The sequence below is a fragment of the Tribolium castaneum genome, chromosome 4 (assembly GCF_031307605.1).
Source record: "Tribolium castaneum strain GA2 chromosome 4, icTriCast1.1, whole genome shotgun sequence".
Lineage (NCBI taxonomy): Eukaryota > Metazoa > Arthropoda > Insecta > Coleoptera > Tenebrionidae > Tribolium > Tribolium castaneum.
Genome location: NC_087397.1, coordinates 22,408,001 through 22,428,775, shown reverse-complemented (window position 1 = coordinate 22,428,775; position 20,775 = coordinate 22,408,001). Strand labels below are relative to the sequence as shown.

Here is a 20,775-nt window from a genome sequence, read left to right as displayed (position 1 = left end):
ATAATATCTTGGTCCAGTTTGGTTCCGTTTTAGGCTATTGAATTTTGGAATGAGCTTGTCACCAATACGAGTATTATAAGCATGGTCTTCAGAATGGTATCGAAAAGTTTGGGTATTTTGTTTCACATAAAGCAGACAGTGGTATATATATAATGATGGTAAAGTCAAAATTTTTTGAGTTCGAAAAGTAGATCTACAGTCTGCTCGATATTCTAAACCACTTATAATTCGAATTATTCGTCTCTGTAATGAGAACAATTGATGCCGACAAGAAGAATGGCCCCAAATTAGAATACTATATGAAAGAACTGACTGAACAAGGGCAAAGTATGCAACTTTAACAGTTGATAGAGATATATTGTTCACTAACTGTCTAAATAAAAATGCTAATTTGCTTAGTTTCGTTGCAAGGGTGTTACCTTGATGGTCCCATAGTAAGTTGTCATCTATAGTGATACCTAAAATATTAGTAGACCTTTTGAAACTTTCCTCAATGTTACTGCAGTTTTTTAATGTAAACAACATATCAACTGTTTTTGTTGTATTCAAGCCCAGTTGAGTCGAAGAAAACCATTTGCTGGCCAACAATTTCGCTTGATCACTGTTTGCTGTAGCTATGTCCAAGGTCTCACCACTGTTGAGTAGTGACGTATCATCCGCAAATAATGTCACCTTGGTGTTCTTTAAACAATATGGAAAGTCATGAACGTATATTAAGAAAATTAAAGGATCCAAGACAGATCCTTGAGGGACACCACACTCAACAGGAAGACTCTCAGACATAGTATTTTTAAAGATAATAATTTGCAACTATTTGGAAGAATATTATAATAGAACATCTTGCGAACTAATATGGTACGAGAAACACAATCAAATGCCTTACTTAAATCAAGGAATGTGGCTTTTGCAAACTTTGCATTTTCATAACAATCATGAATCTCGTTCGTAAAGTCCGTAATGGCATCAACTGTGCTTCTTTGTATTCTGAAACCAAACTGATGTGGACACAACAAATTGTTATCTTCAAAGTGCCGTGTCACTTGCTGGACTAAGACTTTTTCTAGTATTTTTGAAAATATTGGTGTTAACGAAATGGGTCGAAAATTGTTAATAACATTTTTGTCAGATTATTTTTTATGAACAGGTGTTATTAAAGATTTTTTAAGACATTTAGGAAAAGTAGATGTTCTTATACAGTAATTAATTAATTTAGTAAGAAGAGACAAAATAACGTCTTTCACTAATTCCATCCCTAACGCGACGCTTGTGAAGGTTCTGATAAATCAAAACATGAATGGCCGCAAAAACACTTTAAAAAGAGAGGTACTACTGTCTTTTTTGAATGGAATAACGCAAAAACGCTTTAAATGAATGAAAACGAGTGAAACGCCAAGTTACGCAAAAACTCCAAATAAACAATATTCTTTGCACTTACATTTACAAAAATTGTTCACACAGTCCGCCTTGATTTCTAATAAGCGACTTGGTGCAAGGTTGAAACCCTTGCTCTGAAAAATCTGAAGCTGCCGAGTTAACTGCCGGGTACTTGTTGACGGAATTTTTCCACAGCCTCAAGAAGACGACGTTCGAGACCCTTATTCACATTTCACGCTTATTCCGCACAAAACAAACCGAAACAAAACAGGTCGCGCCGGATATTTTTCGCGGAATAATGTGTGAATCCTTAAAATACCACCATCTGCAATGAGAAAGTTTCCATTTTTTTGAAATCAATCCCATTAATAGTTTTCATAATTGTAAAACTAATGGTACTTTTAATGTTTTTTATATTCGCAAAAATAAAAAAGTTATGAGACCTCAAAGTTCGAAATTTGACAGATTGCGCGCTTTACTGGTCTCGCTAGGTGTGACGTCACACGACACAGTTGACTCAGCTGCCCACTGCCGGGTGTGGAAAATTCTATTCTTTAAGGGGCTATATCTGGTTAAAATTATCATGTTTCCAAAATTACTTCGCTGTTCCTCAATTTTTTCCATTTAGCTGTTGCACTCCTATATCTTTTATGAATGGTTAATCAACTATTAGCCCTAAATAAAATAAATAAAATTTAGAAATCTCACGTTATAAAACCGTTTCATATCAAAAAATTAGAACATTACAACTCTAAAAAACAAGAAAATCGTAATTTCATATCTTTGAAAACTCTAGGTTTATAACTATAAACCACATCTACTTATTCATCGAACGTATCTTCAAAAGCACTGACAAATAAAGAAATTGTATTTCTGGTTATGCAAGAGTTGATATCTTTAATAAAAAGTCGTTTGTAGATCACTTATTTTTTTTAATTTTTTTACAAACCATTTTACAAGCATCGCTTGTTCTAGAAATCATAAAAATTTCCATTAGTTAATGTTTTTAATTTTTTTAAATAAAATAATATTTTATTAATATAAATATTTATCATTAATTAATGTTTATTATTTATAAGAACATGTAGAAAAAATCTGAAAAAATTCGAAGACATACAGAAAGAAATAAAGCACAACAAAATCGCAAACGCTGATTTTTGTGTGATTATTAAAATGGATTATTATTAGTTATTAGTGATTTATTAAAGTATCTACTTAAACAAATTACTTCAATCATCACAAATAACACTTTTTTTCAATATTTGTTTCTTTTAAGTCAATAAAATTATCCAGAGATCTCAATACAATGCCGAAAGGAACAGTATTGTGTAAATCGCCGCAACCTTGTGAACAGTTTATGTCGCGTGACGTCATCAGGCTCAAAGCGGGACCGCTGTCAAACCGGCAGACAAAAAAAACTTATATTTTTGTTATTTTTAAAGCTATCGAATTATTTTTTTTTGCATTCACTTTTTTGTTTTGAGTACTATTATGTTGAAAATAAATAGTAACATTTTGAAAAATTGGAAACTCCCTCATTCCGTAACACTGGACCATATCGGTCATTTCAGGATTTGTGTGATTTTTCATGATCATGAGCCGCTGACTCACAAATCAAAGCCGAACTAACAAGAAAATAATAATACAATGTATTATTGTCCTTTTGTCATACGAATGTATATATATATATATATATATATATATATATATATATACTTTTACATTCTTTTAAATGTAGTTACCAGTTGCGTACTCATCTTTTGTGCTTAAACTTTACACAACATTTTTGCCCTCATGTGGTTGTATCCCCCAAAATAGTATTTACGTGATGTTGCGAAATAGCCTGAAGACTCTTCAGTTTACAGAGTATGAAGGAATTTAGACTCAGCCCGTTTATTTGAAAAAAAAATCTTTTCACTGGCGTCTTCAAATTTTATACAGTAATGACCACAGAATTTTGGACGCCTATGACAATTCTTTGACATACACGTATGGAATACTCGATACATTTTGGCAACGAAATCACAAAAGTGTCCAAAATGCCATATTTGCCACTGTAACTATAGGTACAAGTAAAGAAAAGTTAGCATTTTCTGCTCGTGATTCCTTTTCAAAACTCGTGCTCCACACTCGTTTCAGAAATACAAATGGTTGTTCATCAAGTTGACTATGGAATTCAAATTCCGTGTGCCGCTTTGTCCAAATGACTATTAATTGTACTTTCTCTGAAAAATCTTTGAACTAGCTTTCTACTCACTTTTTTAATTTTTCGGCTAAGTTGTTTCAAGTATAGGGTTTGTCTCGATTTGTGTTTTATATTTCCGTGATTTTTGATGTTTTGTGTTTTTTCGTTTTTGGATTCGCAGCATTTTTGCATTACTTTGATGGATCTGTCATTTTGACGGCATTCACAGTTTAAATGAAGCGGCATATTACGTTCAAATTTCATAGGTGACTTGCTGAACAGCCATTTTTGAACACATTGTACCATAGCTTTGTTCGCGGACGATTTTTAGAGCTAATCCTGAACTAGTCCAGGATTTATTTAAAGCGCATATGCGGTTCAGAATCAGTTACGGATTTTCGAACCTACACCGCGAACGATAGTTTATCGTTATTAAGTGCACAGTAAATGTTTAAAAACTAATAAGCCATCCGAACTTCTCCCCAAGTTAGAAATGAATTATCCAAAAAATCTTGATACGAAAAGTTGTAAATTGTAGAAAACAAACCATTTTCAAATTTACAAACGTTATTTTATAAGATGGTAGGATGGATCCAGTTACAGGGACAAGAAATAAAACAAAATTGCTTTGGTCGACTAGTTTCGTTCTAATTCCAACATCATCAGGACTTAAAACAGTATTAATTACATAATTTAAAAAGTTTAAAAATTGAAATAGTGGTGGCAAGGCAAGACAATCTTTAAACTTTTTATATTATATTATTAATACATTCTTTAAGTCCTGATAATGTTGGAATTAGAACGAAACTAATCAACGAAAACAATTTTGGTTTATTTCTTATTCCTCTAACTGAATCCATCTCACCATCATAAATTTCCCAGGAAATAACTTCATGGAAAAAAAAATTTTATAAATTCGAAAGTATTAAATGAATCTCGGTAAGACAGAACAGTAACAGAGTCAGAACCGCTTTCGTCAACTGCGCAAGTCTAGAACTAAAAATAGAATTATTATTGAAGGTTTTTTTTCATTCTATTGAGATTTGTGCGCCAAATCAACCCTTATAAAACTTGATTTTTAATATACAGACTGATCCAGAAATACCGAGTCTGTTGCTAACATTAGTTTTATATTTTTAAGAATACCAATAGAGTACGCTTCCAGTTAACAACAATTTAACATTTTTGTGAGGTTGTACGTCAAATAATTTTCAAGAAAAATCGAATTCGCTTGCAATGTTGCAAATTACGAGCGCAAATACTTTTAAATGTGTTGCCAACAGACTCAGTATTTCTGGACCAGTCTGTACTATTAATGGTTCTGAAGCTGTACATTTTTTTTGAAACTTTGCACGATGTTATTTTCACACATAAATTGACATAAGTCAAAAACTATGACAGATAAGTCTTAAAAACTGGATACGTTATACCGATAATTTAGTCACAATTAAAATAAAGTAACAAAAATTTAGGGTTTTCGTTTAAAAAAAAAACGAACTAAATTAGGTATTTTATTCTGAAACACTCTGTGTACCGATTAAAATATTTTTAGAATGTGGCTTATTGTAACACTTATCGTTTAAAAAAATACAAATTGACAGCTTGCATAGAAAAAAAAGGAGCATGCACACCCCCTGGCTCACCCTGTATACACTTCAGACGTGAGGTTTAGACTATGGATATTTAATAGTTAGGATATGAAACGATGTACAAATAAAATGTTCCTGTCCTCGATAATGCCGTTAAAGTCGCCAGAGAGCGCAGTTGTTCCATTACCGTCTAACTTTTCACAGCATAATCAAGTTAAAAAAGGTTGTACGGTGCGTTCAAAAAGTCTTTAAATCAAGTCTTGCTGTGGAATTTAGATTGACATAATTTTATTGTCTTTGACAGATTATCGTTTTATTCTGTTGAAGTATCAAACGAGCTACTTGCGATTTTCTCCAATGCCAGTATTTTCGTGTGTAGTAATTGTAAGAAATAAACATACGTTCAAAATTTCACAGCAAGAGTTGATCTAATGACTCTTTGAACGCACTGTATTTGTATGATTATCACAGAACAAACAAATAATAATGTTGATAGAGCGTTAAATTCTCAAGAGTAAGACATATACACAATGCAAAAAAATCCCGCAAACTATCTATAATTAAAAACAATCAATTTTTACAATTTTCAATATGCCTTATATGTTTCAAATCGCTGCGAAACTGGTACAGATGCAAAAAAATAAGAAGAAAATTGTATTGAATTAAATTTCCCATAAAAATACCCATTACCATATTTCTATCTTCTATACTTTAAGTATAAATTAACTTTTCGTTTCTTGACCACCGGTAAAATGAAACAAATCCGTCGTGATGCTTAATCCATTGAAGATAGAGATATGGTTAAGCGGAATTTTAAAAAAACTTACTTTCTTAATTTTTTTGTATCTTTAATCGCTTTCGCAGCATCTTGAAAAATATTGGACGAAGGGCAAATTTTAAATTTTAAATAAACTGAAAGGTACAGGGGAAAAACGACCCCAGTTCATCTCAGTTAAAATCACAAACAATCAAATTCAAAGTTTACTAAGGTAGAACCATAACTTTTTTCTTCAGTAGAGTTGATCTTATAACAAACACGTTTTGCTCTGTTTTAAAGTAGTATTTGCTACTTTTCACTTCAATCATCTTATAGTTTTCTCAAAAAGTACAATATTGCAACTCCACATTATTTTTTTAAACAAGTGGGCTGAGCCTAAGTTTTTTCCTGTACCCTTCATTTTTTCTCATTTCTCTTATGAAAATTTTAGTCGTCACTTTTTTTCAGTCTGTTAAAAGTGCAAAGCTCAACATTTTTGCAATTTTTTCCAAGTTACAAGTTTTACAAATAAATTATATGATTGAAATTATTTCCCAAAGAATGGTCATCTTGCAAAAGCATTAAAATAATTGATATCTCTCATAACAGCATCATATTTTAACACTTGTTTTGAAATACACATAGCCATTATCAATAATAATTAATGAAATGAATAAATTATTATTCAACAACTTTTCCACGCCTTTGTTTCCTGAATTGATTAATGGTAACTTCGCATAATAAGTCTGACAGCACACCGATACTGGATATAATCTGCATTTTTTTTTCATTAAATAAACAAAAATTTACCAAATATCGAACTTTTGGACAGTTTAGACGTACTTTGTCTAAATCACAAAATGTACGAAATTTTACACAAGTTTCAAACAGTTGTTCACAGTAAGTTTTATCTATCACTATTAGTGTTAGAGTGAGAATATCAGATGAAGCATTAAAAGTTTTCAAACGAGAAACCTTTTGACCCAACTTTTTTATTTTATTGAGTGAAGCTGTCTGTAGCATGCAACGTCGTTTAACTTTGTCCACTTTTCGAAATGATCAAGCTTAAATAGGTCGAATTTTTGACACAGGAAGAGTCAAAAGACAGTGAAAAAAATTTTTAATTTAGAGCCGATGAAATATTAATAGAAAGTTTTGTATTTTGTATTTTGTAATCAAAGAACAATATTCTGTTTTGTCAATAAAATATATAAATCATATTTCGACCCTCGTTATAAATGCATATACATATCAACATATCTATTATGTGTAATAATTAATGAAAAGTATAAATTATTTATTATTCAACTACTTTTCCACGCGTCAATTCCAGAATTGATTAATAGCAAACAATTGGAAAAATAATTCACAGTTTGCCAAATAAAACATTGTTTCAACATTTGATTTTTACTTTTTAGCTAAAATATATGAAACAAGTTCCATTAATTTTTTAGAGAAAATGAATCGAAATACTTTAACGCAATATCAAAATGTTGTCTAAAATTCTTGCAAAAGCGAGGAATAAAGAGAAGTAAAACCGTTGGAATGCTTTGAGTTGGAGTCAAAGTCTAACCAAAGGGTTGTTATGCATAACTTTGTTCAGTTTTTCTCTTCCAATCGTGAGCAGTGCTTTCCTTCCGTTTAACTTTGTTATTCAATCCATTACGCACCTTAATTCAGTTTTAAATCGTTGCGGAAGATGTGTGTTGTTAGTGCGAAATTTGCATTCTCAAGAGAGGCATTTTATCGTTCACTTCACGCAGAAAACAATTCCGCAATTACATTGCTCCGTTATTTACTCAAATAACCCGAATAAATACGAATATTTTACGACTTCATCTCTATTCACGGCTTCGGTGGGATTAGCATTACGAGATTTTGTGGAATCCGCTTAAGAGCATTCTCGACGAGTCTTTATTTTTTCTTTTAGTTTGCACGTGGAACGCCATTCCACAAAACAATATCGCCAAGAATATTTCCTTATATGAGAATGAACGCCTGCATTTTATAGATAAGAACTTGCAACTGCGAATTCCTTCATCTTTTGCTGAAAACGCGATAGCACAAACCATTACCTTTGTTCCTGAAAATACTCACGACTTTTGTACAAAACTTGAATCTGCACTCATTAAAGTGGTCTGCAGTCCAACATTTTGTCAAGTATTACATACAACTTGAAGGAAACGTTTCACATTAAAGGAGATCGGATTTTAGGATACTTTCCTAACACGCAACTTTCAAAAGATAAATTAATTTTGTAAAAAATAAAAATATTTGACACTCATTTTCCCAAATGGGTAAATTAAATTAACAATTATATCCTAACTGAATTTTAAACATTTTGCAGTTGTGTTTGAAAACAAAAAATCTAAAACAACATAATGAAATACTAGTTACAAGATCTGATAAAGGTAACAGAACTGTACTAGTTAATAAAGATATATACCATAAAAAGTTGAGTGACCTGGTTAATGATAATAAAGTTTACAAACGTATTAATAAAGATCCAACATCGAAATTCCAAAATAAGAGTATTGGATTTAAAAAACAAACGTTTCAATTAAATATAATTTCTGATATAGAGCAAAAATCACATAGTAAATACAATTAAATATCATCTAAAATATGGACTAGTTAAAACTCATAAGAAAGAATTACCTTTACGACCAGTATCTTGTATGGTCTCCCACTTACAATCTTGCAAAATGCATTTCTTCAATTTGGACTAATTTAGTTCCCATGTTTAACTTTAACATCAAAAATTCTTTTCATTTAGTCGATTTAATTAAAATCTAAACTTTACCAGAAATCTTTAAAGTAATAGGTATCACTTGTTTAGTTTCATTATTTACGAATGTAACGCGAGATTTTGTTTTGTCTTTAATTGATAAATAGTGGGATGACATTTCGAAGTACACTTCTATTAATAAGGAGTTTTTTATAGGGATGGTGGAGTTTTTGTTTGATTCTAGTTATTTTCAATTTAATAATCAGTTTTATTTGCAAACTTTTGATACTGCCAATATTGTTATGCATAACCTGTTATTGCCTACTTTAGATTTTCAGGTCCCGTTTCTTTTTAATTCTGTTGATGTCATTATTACAGCTATAGTGGTAAACAAAGACTCACATATTTTAAATATATTTAATAACTATTCACCTTCTTTAAAATTTATAATAAAAATGAGACTAATAATTCTATTCGTTTTTTAAGTTGTGCTTCTTACTAGCAATTCAGACAATACAATCATTGGTATAAAAAACCGATTATTAAGACAAAAAATTGGTGTACTAGAATCTTTGAAACACAAAGTTATAATATGCTGTGCCATCCATGTACTGTTAAAAAAAAATTTGATAATATTAGAAACATTGGGAAATTAAACAACTATCCGTTAGGTTTATAGTTAACAGAATTTTAAATGAACCCGATTAACGTATTAACAAAATTAACAGAACAACAGTTATACCAAATAATCCTGATTTCCAATTTCTTCGTTTGATTAACATACCTCAATGAAAGAATAAATTAACTAAAATTTTAAAAACTCTTAAATGTCAATTCGCCTTCTAGGATAATAAAACCACTTAAAAAAATATTTGCAAAATTAAACGATAATACTTCAATTGTGGATAAATCTCACGTAGTTTATAAGATTAAGGACCGGTTTATAGAAGCGTCATTAATTTAATTCGTAATTAAATGCATGACTAACTGATCACGTGACCAAATTGAACAAATGTGATTGGTCCATTTGCGTTGTTAACTTTTAACAACGAACTTTTTATAAACCGGCCCTAAATGTAAAGATTGTCAGCAATGTTATATTGGTCAAACAAAACAAAAATTGAAAAATTGTATTAATAATCATATAAATGGTTAGAAACTTGTTAACTTCTTAGTCTCTGATTTTGAAAAAACGGCTCTACCTCAGCATACGTTTAATAATAGACATAACTTTGATTTTGAACATGTTACTATTTTATATATAGAAAAAGATTAGTCTAAGAGGTTGGTTTCTAAGATGTTCATTAATAAAGTTAAAAATTCAGTAAATTTCAGAACAGACACACAAAACTTAAGCAGTATTTATAAATTTTTACTGTTTAAACGTAATAAAATTTTAGAAATATAGGTTTTTTGTTCTTTGTGTACTGACTAAATTTAAATTTAGATTATATGCTAATTTTGTATTTTGCGCCTGGTTTAATAAAATGTTTTGTAAAAATAGTGGCATCGAATTCCCCTTCAGCTCATTCTTTGTTTGAACTTCTTTGTTGTTGTGTGTCCATGCAGCATTCTTGTTCACATTTTATTATGTCATCTGTAATACTTTATTGTATTTAATGTGACTTATAAAATTGTTTGGTGTGTTTTATATTTTTTCAAATGTCGATGTATTATATTAACTTGTTCTTCAGCCTGATGATGTCTTATGTAATAAGACGAAACGTTGCATAACTCTCTTTTCATTTCATTTATGGTCCTTCCCCACTATAACTCTTTAAATTTCAATTTTTGGAGGACGTTAAACTTGTGAGACTAAAGATTTTTTGTTTCTCAGACTTACAGTAATTCAGCTTTTTAGTTTCTTAATTTTCCCATTGTACTTTATGTTATTTTTGTGGTTTTACTATCTGATTTTATTAATGTTCTTACTTTGCAGTTGTATAATTTTTTAATTATTGTTCTTTTAGTCACTTAAAACTGCAGAATTTTAATGTTACTGTTTTTTAGTTTTTTGTGTTCTAGTTTTTGAATTTTTTTATTATTTTTTTAGGTTTTCAGTCTCTTGATGTAGGTATTGTTTTTTTATTCAGAATGTCGTGTTTTAATTTATTAGTGTTTTTCTGTTCTAGTTCTATAGTTTTTTCAGTTTTTCAGTAGAAGTGATAAAAATTGCAGTTTTCGCCAATTGTTAATTTTGATTAAAAAAAAATATTTATTGTAATTATTATAATAATAATGTAACTATTAATTTTTCCAAACCGACATTGTGTTAAGTGATAGTTCTACTTTTTTTTAGTTTTTATAAGTATATAAGTATAAGTATATAAGTATAAAAAAAGTTTTTTCATCACAAAAAATCAAATTATTTTAAAAACTAAGCAGGATAGACAATTTTGTGCGCAGATTAAACGAAATTCCGTTTTGTAAGAAAAACCAGCCCTAAAACCGGTTCACTGGTGTCCCATATGTACCAGAAATGAGTAATTAATCAATAAAAATATAAAAATCATTTCTTATTTGTTTATCTGGTGCACAAAAATTGCAAGACGATTGAAGTGTTTGTCATTAGATAAAACAGACCAGTCAAAAGGCGTACAAAAATGAAAAAAACTGTTGATTAAGTATTTTGTTAATGTCTGTCATACTAATTTTGCTGTTTTCTAAGAAAATTTTGAATTTTCTATTACACTTGGATTCAAAAATCGTGGAAAAATTGTGAATCAATTACTTTTTGATAAAGATTGATTCTCGCAATTAGTTCATGTTTAAACATATGGCAATATTTTTTGTAAAAACTCAATTTTTTCGCAAGATTCTTTCACAAAACTCAAAAATGTCCCAAATTAGGTAAAAACTCTTTATATCTTTTAAATTATTAAGTTGGGCATTTGAAATTAATGAGTTATGTTCTTATTTAGACAATTTAATGAACTCTGGGAAGGAAAAACAAAAAATTTGCTATTTCATTTAACTTCAGCTTTAATCACACCGTTTTTAAGTTTATTCTCAGTAATTCAATTTTTTAGTTTTCTAATTTCAAATATTTAATATATTCATTTCCTAATTTTTTTAGTTTTTTTTTGTCTTATCGTTTCAGTTTTCCAATTTCTTATTATTGTTACTTTCCAGTTGTATGGTTTTTCAGTTTATCACTTTTTTAGTTATATAAATCTACAAAATTTTAAACTTACTGTTTTTTTGTTATTATTTACATTATTATTTTTTGTAAGTTAGTTTTTAACATTCCAGCCTCTTAGGGTATTGGTTTTTTATTCAGAATGTTATGATTCAATTTATTAGTTTTTCTCTTCTTCTGAAGATTTACAAGCCTTTGCAAATGTACTCCAGGCGTTTTCGAAAAATAGTTAGTAACAAACTAAACAAAAAATTCTGAAAATAAATCCACCAAAAAAGTTAATGGAATAAAAAAAAATTAATAATGCAGAGCTACCTAATTTTAGAACTACAATGTATTTTTAATTAGTGAAGTTATTTTCTAGGTTGAAATGAATTCTTACGAAAAAAGGAACTGATTTTACATCACTCATTTTACGAAAGGTTCAACAGTTAATTAAATTCTTTATAACTTTTTTTGTGTAATAGATAATTTTAAGTTTTTAATAAAACGTAGTCCGTGTTGCTTGTTTGTTTTTATGATGGAATTTATTACAACAAAAATTATGTTTTTATTTTTTTGTAGTAGAAATTAATAAAAAATGTATCTTAAAATACTAGATTTTAATCGCTAAATTCTGTTTTTGTACAACTGTTTTTTGCCACCTAAAAATTTGGTCTTTAATCATAAAAAATTGTCTCGAGGAGTAAACCGTCCGATTTATGCTCAAACTCGTCAAGTAAATAATTATTATTGAAAGAATTTAAACGAGTTTCTTATTGTGCCGGACAAAGCGGAGCCGCAAAATCCTTAATTATAAACTACACGAGACACACTCTGTATTTGCATCGTTAAAAAGGGGAGAGTTAAGCTTGCGTTGATTAGTTTATGTAAGTTTTCTTCAGAAGGGTGCATAATAGGGGAGCTACATGCTTTTCATTTTTACATGAAAGAGTGAAAATACTGCACATCTCACGTATTATGTGTTTTTCAGAGAATGAAAGTGGTGGTTGGGGTCCTTGGAGCCCTTGGACGCCTTGTTCAAGCACATGCATTGGGGGTACAAGAAGTCGTTATCGTTTTTGTGACTCCCCACCTCCTCGTTACGGCGCCAAGTTTTGCGAGGTAAGACGCAAATTGCAAACTAATTAATGCCATTATTTCATTCGGAAATGTTGAGTTTGGGTTTGCGGTTTGAGGGAAATAAAAAGTATTTGTTTTACGTACAGTCAACCAAAATTAAAATGACACGCCCTGTTCAAAGGCATCAAAAATAATTAACTAATTTTATGAGAAGTTTGACATTTTGTTTATCATCATTTGAAATGGTTGAGGAGTTGAGGTCAGACATGTAAATTGGTTGTTTTGTTTGCAAATTTAATTTACTAAATTAGATTAAATAAGTTAATGTTATTTATTTCCATTTTTATAAGATTTGCTCAAAAGGCTTCCACAAACCGGAAAAATTAGTCTTATTCGTTGTATTTTAATCGCTTTACATCATTTTCGTGTGAAATTGCTTTACAAATAACCCAAAAAACATAAAATTTTGATATTGCTAAAAATGGTATTATCTCTAATTTTTTATATCTCTTGGCTGAAAAATCATGAAATTCTAGCTCGTTTTTTGTACAAGAAATTTGTTGTACAAATTGTGTTCAAACGTGTTGTTAAATTCAGTTAAATTTAGAAACACACCAACCTAAGTCTACTACTACATAATTCAATCAACATATTTTCCAGCCAGAAATTTGGTTATTTCGCACAATTATGTTAAAAGTAAGCCAAAAAAACACAAATTAACTGGAAACGGTATTTGCCTTTTCTGAGAACTTGATCACATTTTTGTTGTCAAGTCAGGTCAGGTCAGGTCAGGTTAAAACAAAACTTTTTCGATTAGTTTTGCTAGCCTTGGCTCAAAAATTTTATATTTTACGTGATTTAGTGCGAGTGAAATTTATTTTGCAAAATAATTTTGTGATTTGTTTCACTAGATTTAGTTAGATTTTGTCAGAAATGTCTTCAAAAATAAGCTCAGTTAAGTTATTTTTATATTTTTTAAGCTAGTGTTTCTTGTGAAAAAAAAAGTGGAAAATTATTAAATGTAGTCGTAGGTCGTATTAAATGTAGCTTAAAATACTTTTTTCATTTTCCGAATGGTTTGATACGCTTTATAGGTAGTGCAAGACTTATTATTTTAAAAAACAAACTAAAATTTTACAAAGTTAATACTGTGAATTCTTTATTTTTCGAACTTTTATTAAAACTTTGTTAAAAGTAGGTAAAAGTTAAATTATTTGAAACAGCTTGGAACCAGATAATCACTTAAGGTACAAGAGTTTTTTACGACTTTTAATTATGATCAAAAGTAATGTTATTTCTGATTTTCTTGAACGCTTTTGTTTAAGATTTTGCTACAAGAAACCGAAAAATCTCGAATTTAAATTCAAAATAATAAAATTTTTGCCTTTTTAGAACGTTTGTGTTAACGAAACGCGCAATTATTTTGGAAATTGTCTTTAAAATAGACTGAAAAGTCACTTAATTGTGCTAAAATGGTTGTTATTAAAAATTGCATTAAAAACAATTTAACCGAAATTAATATTACCCTCGATATTTCCTTATATTTTTTAGATCAAGACTAATTTTTTGCAACAACTTGACAAAACACACCAAAAAATTACAAAATAAAAGAAAATTGACGTTAGTTTCTTTTGATTTGGCTTGGTTTTGAACGAAATTTAGTCAAAATAAGCCGAAAACCACAACATTTGTTAAAAAATAATGTTCTTTGTTTTTGAATTAACATTTTATGTTTAAAGATGTTGCAAAATGCAAAAACTAACCGATAAAACATCAAATTTGGTCAACAATTAGATACAGAATTTTTAATTTTTTAATTTTTGTTCAAATTAAAAGTTCGTTATAATAAGGTCAAAATTAGTTGATTCCACCAGATTTTAACCAAAAATTTATTTGTTGTAACAACTTTAACTTTTGTTTCAACATTTAAATATTTTTTAGCGATAAAGTCTAAATTAATTTGCCATGATTTTGCTAGAAGGTACAAAATATTAACAATTTAAATAAAAAATTGTCTTAATTTTGCCTTTTTTGAGTAGTTTTTTAGCCTAAAACACAATTATTTCGAAGAATTTCGATAAAACAGACCGAAAACTTTTTTCGAAAACTTTATTTGGATGTAGGTATATATTGGTGAGAAATTGAAAATTTCATTTTCTCTTGATTTAGATGATTTAGTGAAAATGTATCTTTAAAATTCCTCGAAAAACTTCACATTCGGTCGAAAATCATGAAAAACCACAATGGAAATCGGTGTAGAAAATTGAGCAAATCAGAGAGTATTTTAAAGAAATCAAGGGAAATCTACGGAAATCTTATTTGTCTTATGATATATGAAGGAAAAAGCGGAATAGGCGGAGAATGTTTTACAACATTAAGCCAAATAGAAGAATCAACAAAATTAGACAGAAATATAAAATTTTTATTTTTTTCTCGAGTGGCTATCGTGAAAAATTTCGCTAAAATTAATCTAATTTTGCCTTTTTGAGCACGTTTTGAGCACGGAATGAAAAGATCAAAATTGATGTTATCCCAGTATTTTTTTAGATTAGGTTTGATTTATTTTTCAAAAACTTGTCAAAAACACATTCACTAAATAACTGGAATTTGTCGCTACAAGCGACAATTGTGTAAAAAAAAGCCATAAAAAAACCAACATTTGTCAAAATTTTATGTTTTCCAACTAACCAAATTGGATCGAAAATTACATAATTTTTGCATTTTTATTTTTATTACAAAGAAATCGAAGAATCAACAAAATTAGACCAAAATATAACTGTAATTTTTGATTTTTTCAAATGGTTAACACACTAGATTTCTCTCTCAAAAAATTTTGTTAAAATTAGTCTAAATCAACAGATTCCATCCAAATTAATCAGAATTTTATCTGATTATATTTAACCTAAACCTCAACCCGGAACAAAAAGTATCTTGTGTAAACTTACAATCACAAAATCACTAAAATAAAGTTAATTTGTTGTTAAATACAAATACAATGGTCGAATAATCAGTGTTTTTCTTAAGCTTTTGAAGTTATTTTTGAGTTTTTTTTTATTTAAAATAAGTAAAGACTCAAAGTACATTTTTCATCCAAAAATGCAAATAGTTCGCGAAATTTCGTTAAAAAGTTAAAAACAAACTGAAAAATTACTTAATTACACTAGAATGGATATTATTTCAGCTTTTTCAAGTCTTATTTATGTAATAATCACGTTTTTTTCGAAATATTTATCAAAAATTAGTTGAAAAAACACCGAAATTTTTGTTATCTTATTTTTCTTTAATGTAGACTGATTTATTTTTCAAAAACTTGTCAGAAAACACATTTATAAAAATAACTAAAAATTGTTGATAATTCTTCTTCATTTAACTTATTTTTAAGCGACATTTCGTCGTAAATCGAAAAACTATAACTTTTGGTCGAAAAAAACAACACAATTAGGTCGTAACAATAATTTTTGCTTTTTTGAGAGGTTTACATTAAGCATTTTCTCTCCAAAAAAAATCCAAAAATTCGCTAAAAAAATCACCATAATTAGTCAAAATTAATATTAATTTCATATTATTTTAGTTTAGTATATTTTTGATTTTAAAACTTATTAGTTTTGTAAGATTTTATCAAAATACAAAAATTATTAGAAAACTGATGTTACTTTGTTTATTTCACTTGATTTCGTTTAATTCTGAGCAAAAGTTCGTCAAGAATAAGCTGAAAAATGACAAAATTTGGTCGAAAATGAAGTTATTACTACTTTCGTCAAGCTTTGAAAAACGTTTTTGACCTTCTAACCTAAATAAACTGAGCTGAAAAATCATCTAATTGAGTCAAAACCCAGTTTATTTCAAGTTTTGTGTGTTATTATCACATTTATTTTAATGCAGAAATTCAGTTATTTAGCAGAAGTTGTCAAAAATTAAAAAATTGCCAAGAAATTCAATTTTATTCTTTAATTACCGAAATGGTTGTCCAAACATATTGTTATAAAAATCTGTGTTTTGTCAAACGATTAATTAATTAAATTTGCAAACACAGAAATCTTGAAATGTTGCTATTAAGTATTCATTTTCATTTTTGGCGATTGTACTTGCACGCTAACAGACACATTTCCTAAGAAACTGTTAATCAATAATGAGTTACCATAACTACCTAACAAAACGTAAATTTGAAATGCAACGACGTTCAGTGACATTCAGTTAGTGTTCTTATCAGCAGTTAGTTGTGCTACATCAACTACAATATGGCGAAAGGTAAAAAGAAAGGCAAGAAGAAGAAGAAAGCGCCTAAAATCGACCCAAACGCCTTAACCGAAGTCGATAAAACATTCTATGAGTTAACAATAACCGATTTAAACCGAAAATTGGCCCGCTTACGCAGTTTAACCACTGAACTCGAGGAGAAAAACGAACAATTACAAACCGATTTGTCCAAACTCGATGAAGATCGCAACGACATTATCATCTATCTTAAGCGGATGCTTCAAGAACGTTCTGATGAAATAGCCGAACTTCAGGAACGTTTGCGTGCTTTGGAGGAAACACGTCAAGATGAAACGGAACAATATGAAGCGAAAATTACCGATTTGGAAAACGAATACAAGCAAATGCACGAACAGTTAACCAGCGAGATTAAATTACTTGAAGGTAAATTAAATTCGTTGGAAGAATTTCGCATTCAAAGGGATGAGTTGATGAAAAAATTCGAAGACCAGGAAATCGCAATGGAAGAGCAGGAGAAACGGCACAAGAACGAATTGTATGACATTGAACGAAAATTTATTATTGGGAAAGATAAACTGAAGAAAGATATGGAAGCAAGGTTACTCCAACTATCGTCCGAATTTCAGGAAGCAACTGAACTACGAATTGCTGCCACCACTCACAGAGTGATTCGAGAAAACATTGCAATTAATAACGAACTAGATGCAATGTTGATCACTCACCAAAAACTACACTCCGATAATGCGAAAATGAAAGACAGGGATCGAACTTTGCGCCAAGAAACTGAACTTCATGAAGCTGAAAAGAAGAAAGCTTTAAATAAGGTCAGGGTTCAGTTGAAACTAATTGATCGATTAACCACTGAACACGAAGATATGAAACAAAAATTAACCAAATATGAAACAACAGAACAAGAGATGCATCAAACTTCTGAAGAACTCCAGAAAACGAAACAGGACGTCCTTTGCCTAAACCACAAAATTAAACTCTTGGAACAAAACATTCACGCATTGAAATGTCGAGAAAGCTCGCTCAAGACGGAGTTAAGTAACCTTGATTTTGATAACGATCGTCTGACAACAGTTCTTGCCCAAGCTGTTTTATCAATTAAGGAAGTTTTGGAATTACAGTCACGAATGTCAGATGAAGCACTGAAAGCATCAAAACGTGAAAATCTCCTAACCCAACTTTTCGTTTTATTAAGTGAAGCTGAGACGAAGAAAGGTCGTAAAGCTTCTTTGGACACTATTGGTTCCTTGTCTGCAACTTACGAAAGAGGTGATCTTGGTTTTGTTCCGAAACCATTGACACGTCGTTCAACTTTGTCAACACTTCGAGATATTCAAGCTCAGACAGGTCCAAGCTTTGATGAATTTTTGGCAATTGGTAAAGAAGAGGATCTTGAGCAACAAGAAACTTCTTTGGTTAGTTCTGAAGAAGAGTCCAAAGGTAGTGAAGGAACTTTGGTGGAGGAGGAAAGTGATGTGTTCTTTGACGAGGAGGAAGAAGCTGCAGACGAGTCCATGTTGGAATATGACGACGTTGAATTACTTGATGAAGAAGATGAGGAAATTAAAGCAGCTCGTGAAGTAGCTGCAACGAAATCCGCCAATGAGTTAATAGTCGAAAGGGCACTAAGTAGTGCAGCTATTGCGAAAAAATTGTCGGGAATTGGTAGTAAAGAAAAATCAAGAAGCCGAATTTCTTTCAAAGCAAGTAAAGAGAAAGGGGTTGGACAAAGTAGTAAAGAAGAAGTGGCGGAAAAGAAAAGTCAAGAAAAAGAATTGGGTAAAGCAAGTCGTGAGGGTATGTCCACTGATAAATTAAAAAGGGTGTCTATTGGAGAGACTACTGAAATGGTTATTCCTGGAGAAACAGCAGCGCCTTTGCCGAAAAATGGTGACAAATCTGCTGAGACAAGTACTTCTGAACCATCTACATAAATATGTTTTGATTTTTTTTAATAAAGACTGCTTTACCATAACGACTTTTATTCATCATCCACATTGCGTTATGTAGAGTTTATTTATTTGGGATTTGCCTAACTTGAATTATTAAATTATATGAAAGTATTTATAGAATTACTGTTTAGACTCGAATATTCTTAAACAAGCTTGATAAAAATTGCTATAACACTTTACGTTTAAATAAGAATCGACTTTAGAAAAATAAAAAAGTAAAAAATAGCTATTAGACGGATACATTTATTTATTGCTCAAAACCAAAATAGAAAAAACAAAAATTAAATTCATAAATATTCTCTACGTCTAATCAGCATCTTTTCAAAACTATTTTCTTAGATTTTTTTTGTTATTTTTTATATTATTTTTTAGCGTTATTTCTGTACTTATTCTTTTTTTATAAAGTTTTCTTCAGATGCACTTTTTTACAATTATTTTATTTTATATTTTTTTATAAACACTGCAACTTATATCTTCTCAAAGTTGTCTTTTAGATTCTTTTTGTCTTTTCAAAATTTTTCGATACTTTTGTTTTTAATTTCTCTAGTTTTTTCTTTAGCATTGATTCTGTACCTATTTTTTCTAAATATTTTTTAAGATTCCGTTTTTAGATTTTTGTTTAAATTCTTCTCCAGATGCTTTTTTATCTTTACAATCATTTTCTAAAATTTACTAGTTTTTTTTAATAAACATTTCCCATACACTTTGTTTTGTGAAACGTTTTAATAAAGTAATCAATGAATAAAACTACGAAATCAGTCGATAACACAAGAAGGAAATTTGTTATTTTGGTCCTCAAACCCATTCAAGTAACACTAAGGACGAAATTACATTAATTAACAAATTTCTACAAATTATCCAAGTTCTTTTTAGATTCCACTTTTTTATAATTTTGTGATAGTTTTTACCTAATTATTTACCTATTTCTGTACACTACTAGATTTTTCTTAAAATTTTGCTGTAATTGTTTTTGAAAGCCGTTTCTAGATTTACAGTTTGGGTTGTGTTTTAGATTATTTTATAAACCGATTTTTAGATCCTTTAATCAATTCTTCGTTAGATTATTATTTTATAAAACCATACTTTGTTTATTTTTAAAATTCTTCTCTAGATCGTACAGTAGACTATGCTCAAAATTCTAAATTCTCCAAAGTCTGTTTCAAATATTCTGACGCTTTTTAAAACTCTGCTATAATTTTGTTTATAACTTTTCTAGATTATACTTTAGTATTGTTTGTACACTATTCTTTATAGAGGTTTTTAAAGATATGCTGTTTTTATTATTTTTCAAAGCCGTTTTCAGACCTAAAAATTAAATTCCTGCTTTTTCCATATTTTTCTATTTTTTTTTCAATTTACTATTCAGTTCTGTTTTCAAAACTATCATAATCATAATTGCATTTAGAATTTGTTTATATTCTCCAAATTCTTTTCTAGATTCTACTCTGCAGCTAATAGTTTCTATTAGAATTTTTCAAAATTATTCTTTAGGATTGTTTTTGTACTCTTATACAATGCACACTTACGGCCAATTTTCATGTTGTCCAAGTAGTACCACTTCCATGTTTATTTATATTGTACACAGTTGTAGAAATACATAAACTCAAAAATTAAATTCCCTTTACAGTCAGATATACTACATGATTATAATACTAGAACAGCCAATCTAATTAAACTTTTGTATTGTCGCTTGGAAACTAGTAAAAAAAATATACTTGATCTAAAAATTTAAAATAAACTTCCCAATAGCGAAAAAAAATTA

General features: G+C 29.5%; 2 protein-coding genes across 5 annotated transcripts in view; both read left to right on the top strand.

The window, feature by feature from the left end:
• gogo (golden goal) overlaps positions 1–20,775 on the top strand; it is a 198,205-nt gene that overhangs the window by 145,436 nt on the left and 31,994 nt on the right. For all 4 annotated transcript variants that reach the window (XM_015982210.2, XM_008195134.3, XM_015982209.2 and 1 more), the window contains exon 6: positions 12,746–12,876. In XM_015982210.2, the coding sequence (XP_015837696.1) occupies positions 12,746–12,876 (131 nt within the window). The remainder of the gene's footprint in view (positions 1–12,745; positions 12,877–20,775) is intronic.
• On the top strand, positions 16,971–19,013 carry LOC103313011 (uncharacterized protein). The gene has a single exon (XM_008195133.3). The coding sequence runs from the start codon at positions 17,073–17,075 to the stop codon at positions 18,993–18,995; it is 1,923 nt and encodes a 640-aa protein (XP_008193355.1). The 5' UTR covers positions 16,971–17,072; the 3' UTR covers positions 18,996–19,013.

Coding starts and splice junctions, on each gene's coding strand:
- LOC103313011 (XM_008195133.3), top strand. CDS start 17,073: ATGGCGAAAGGTAAAAAGAAAGGCAAGAAGAAGAAGAAAGCGCCTAAA.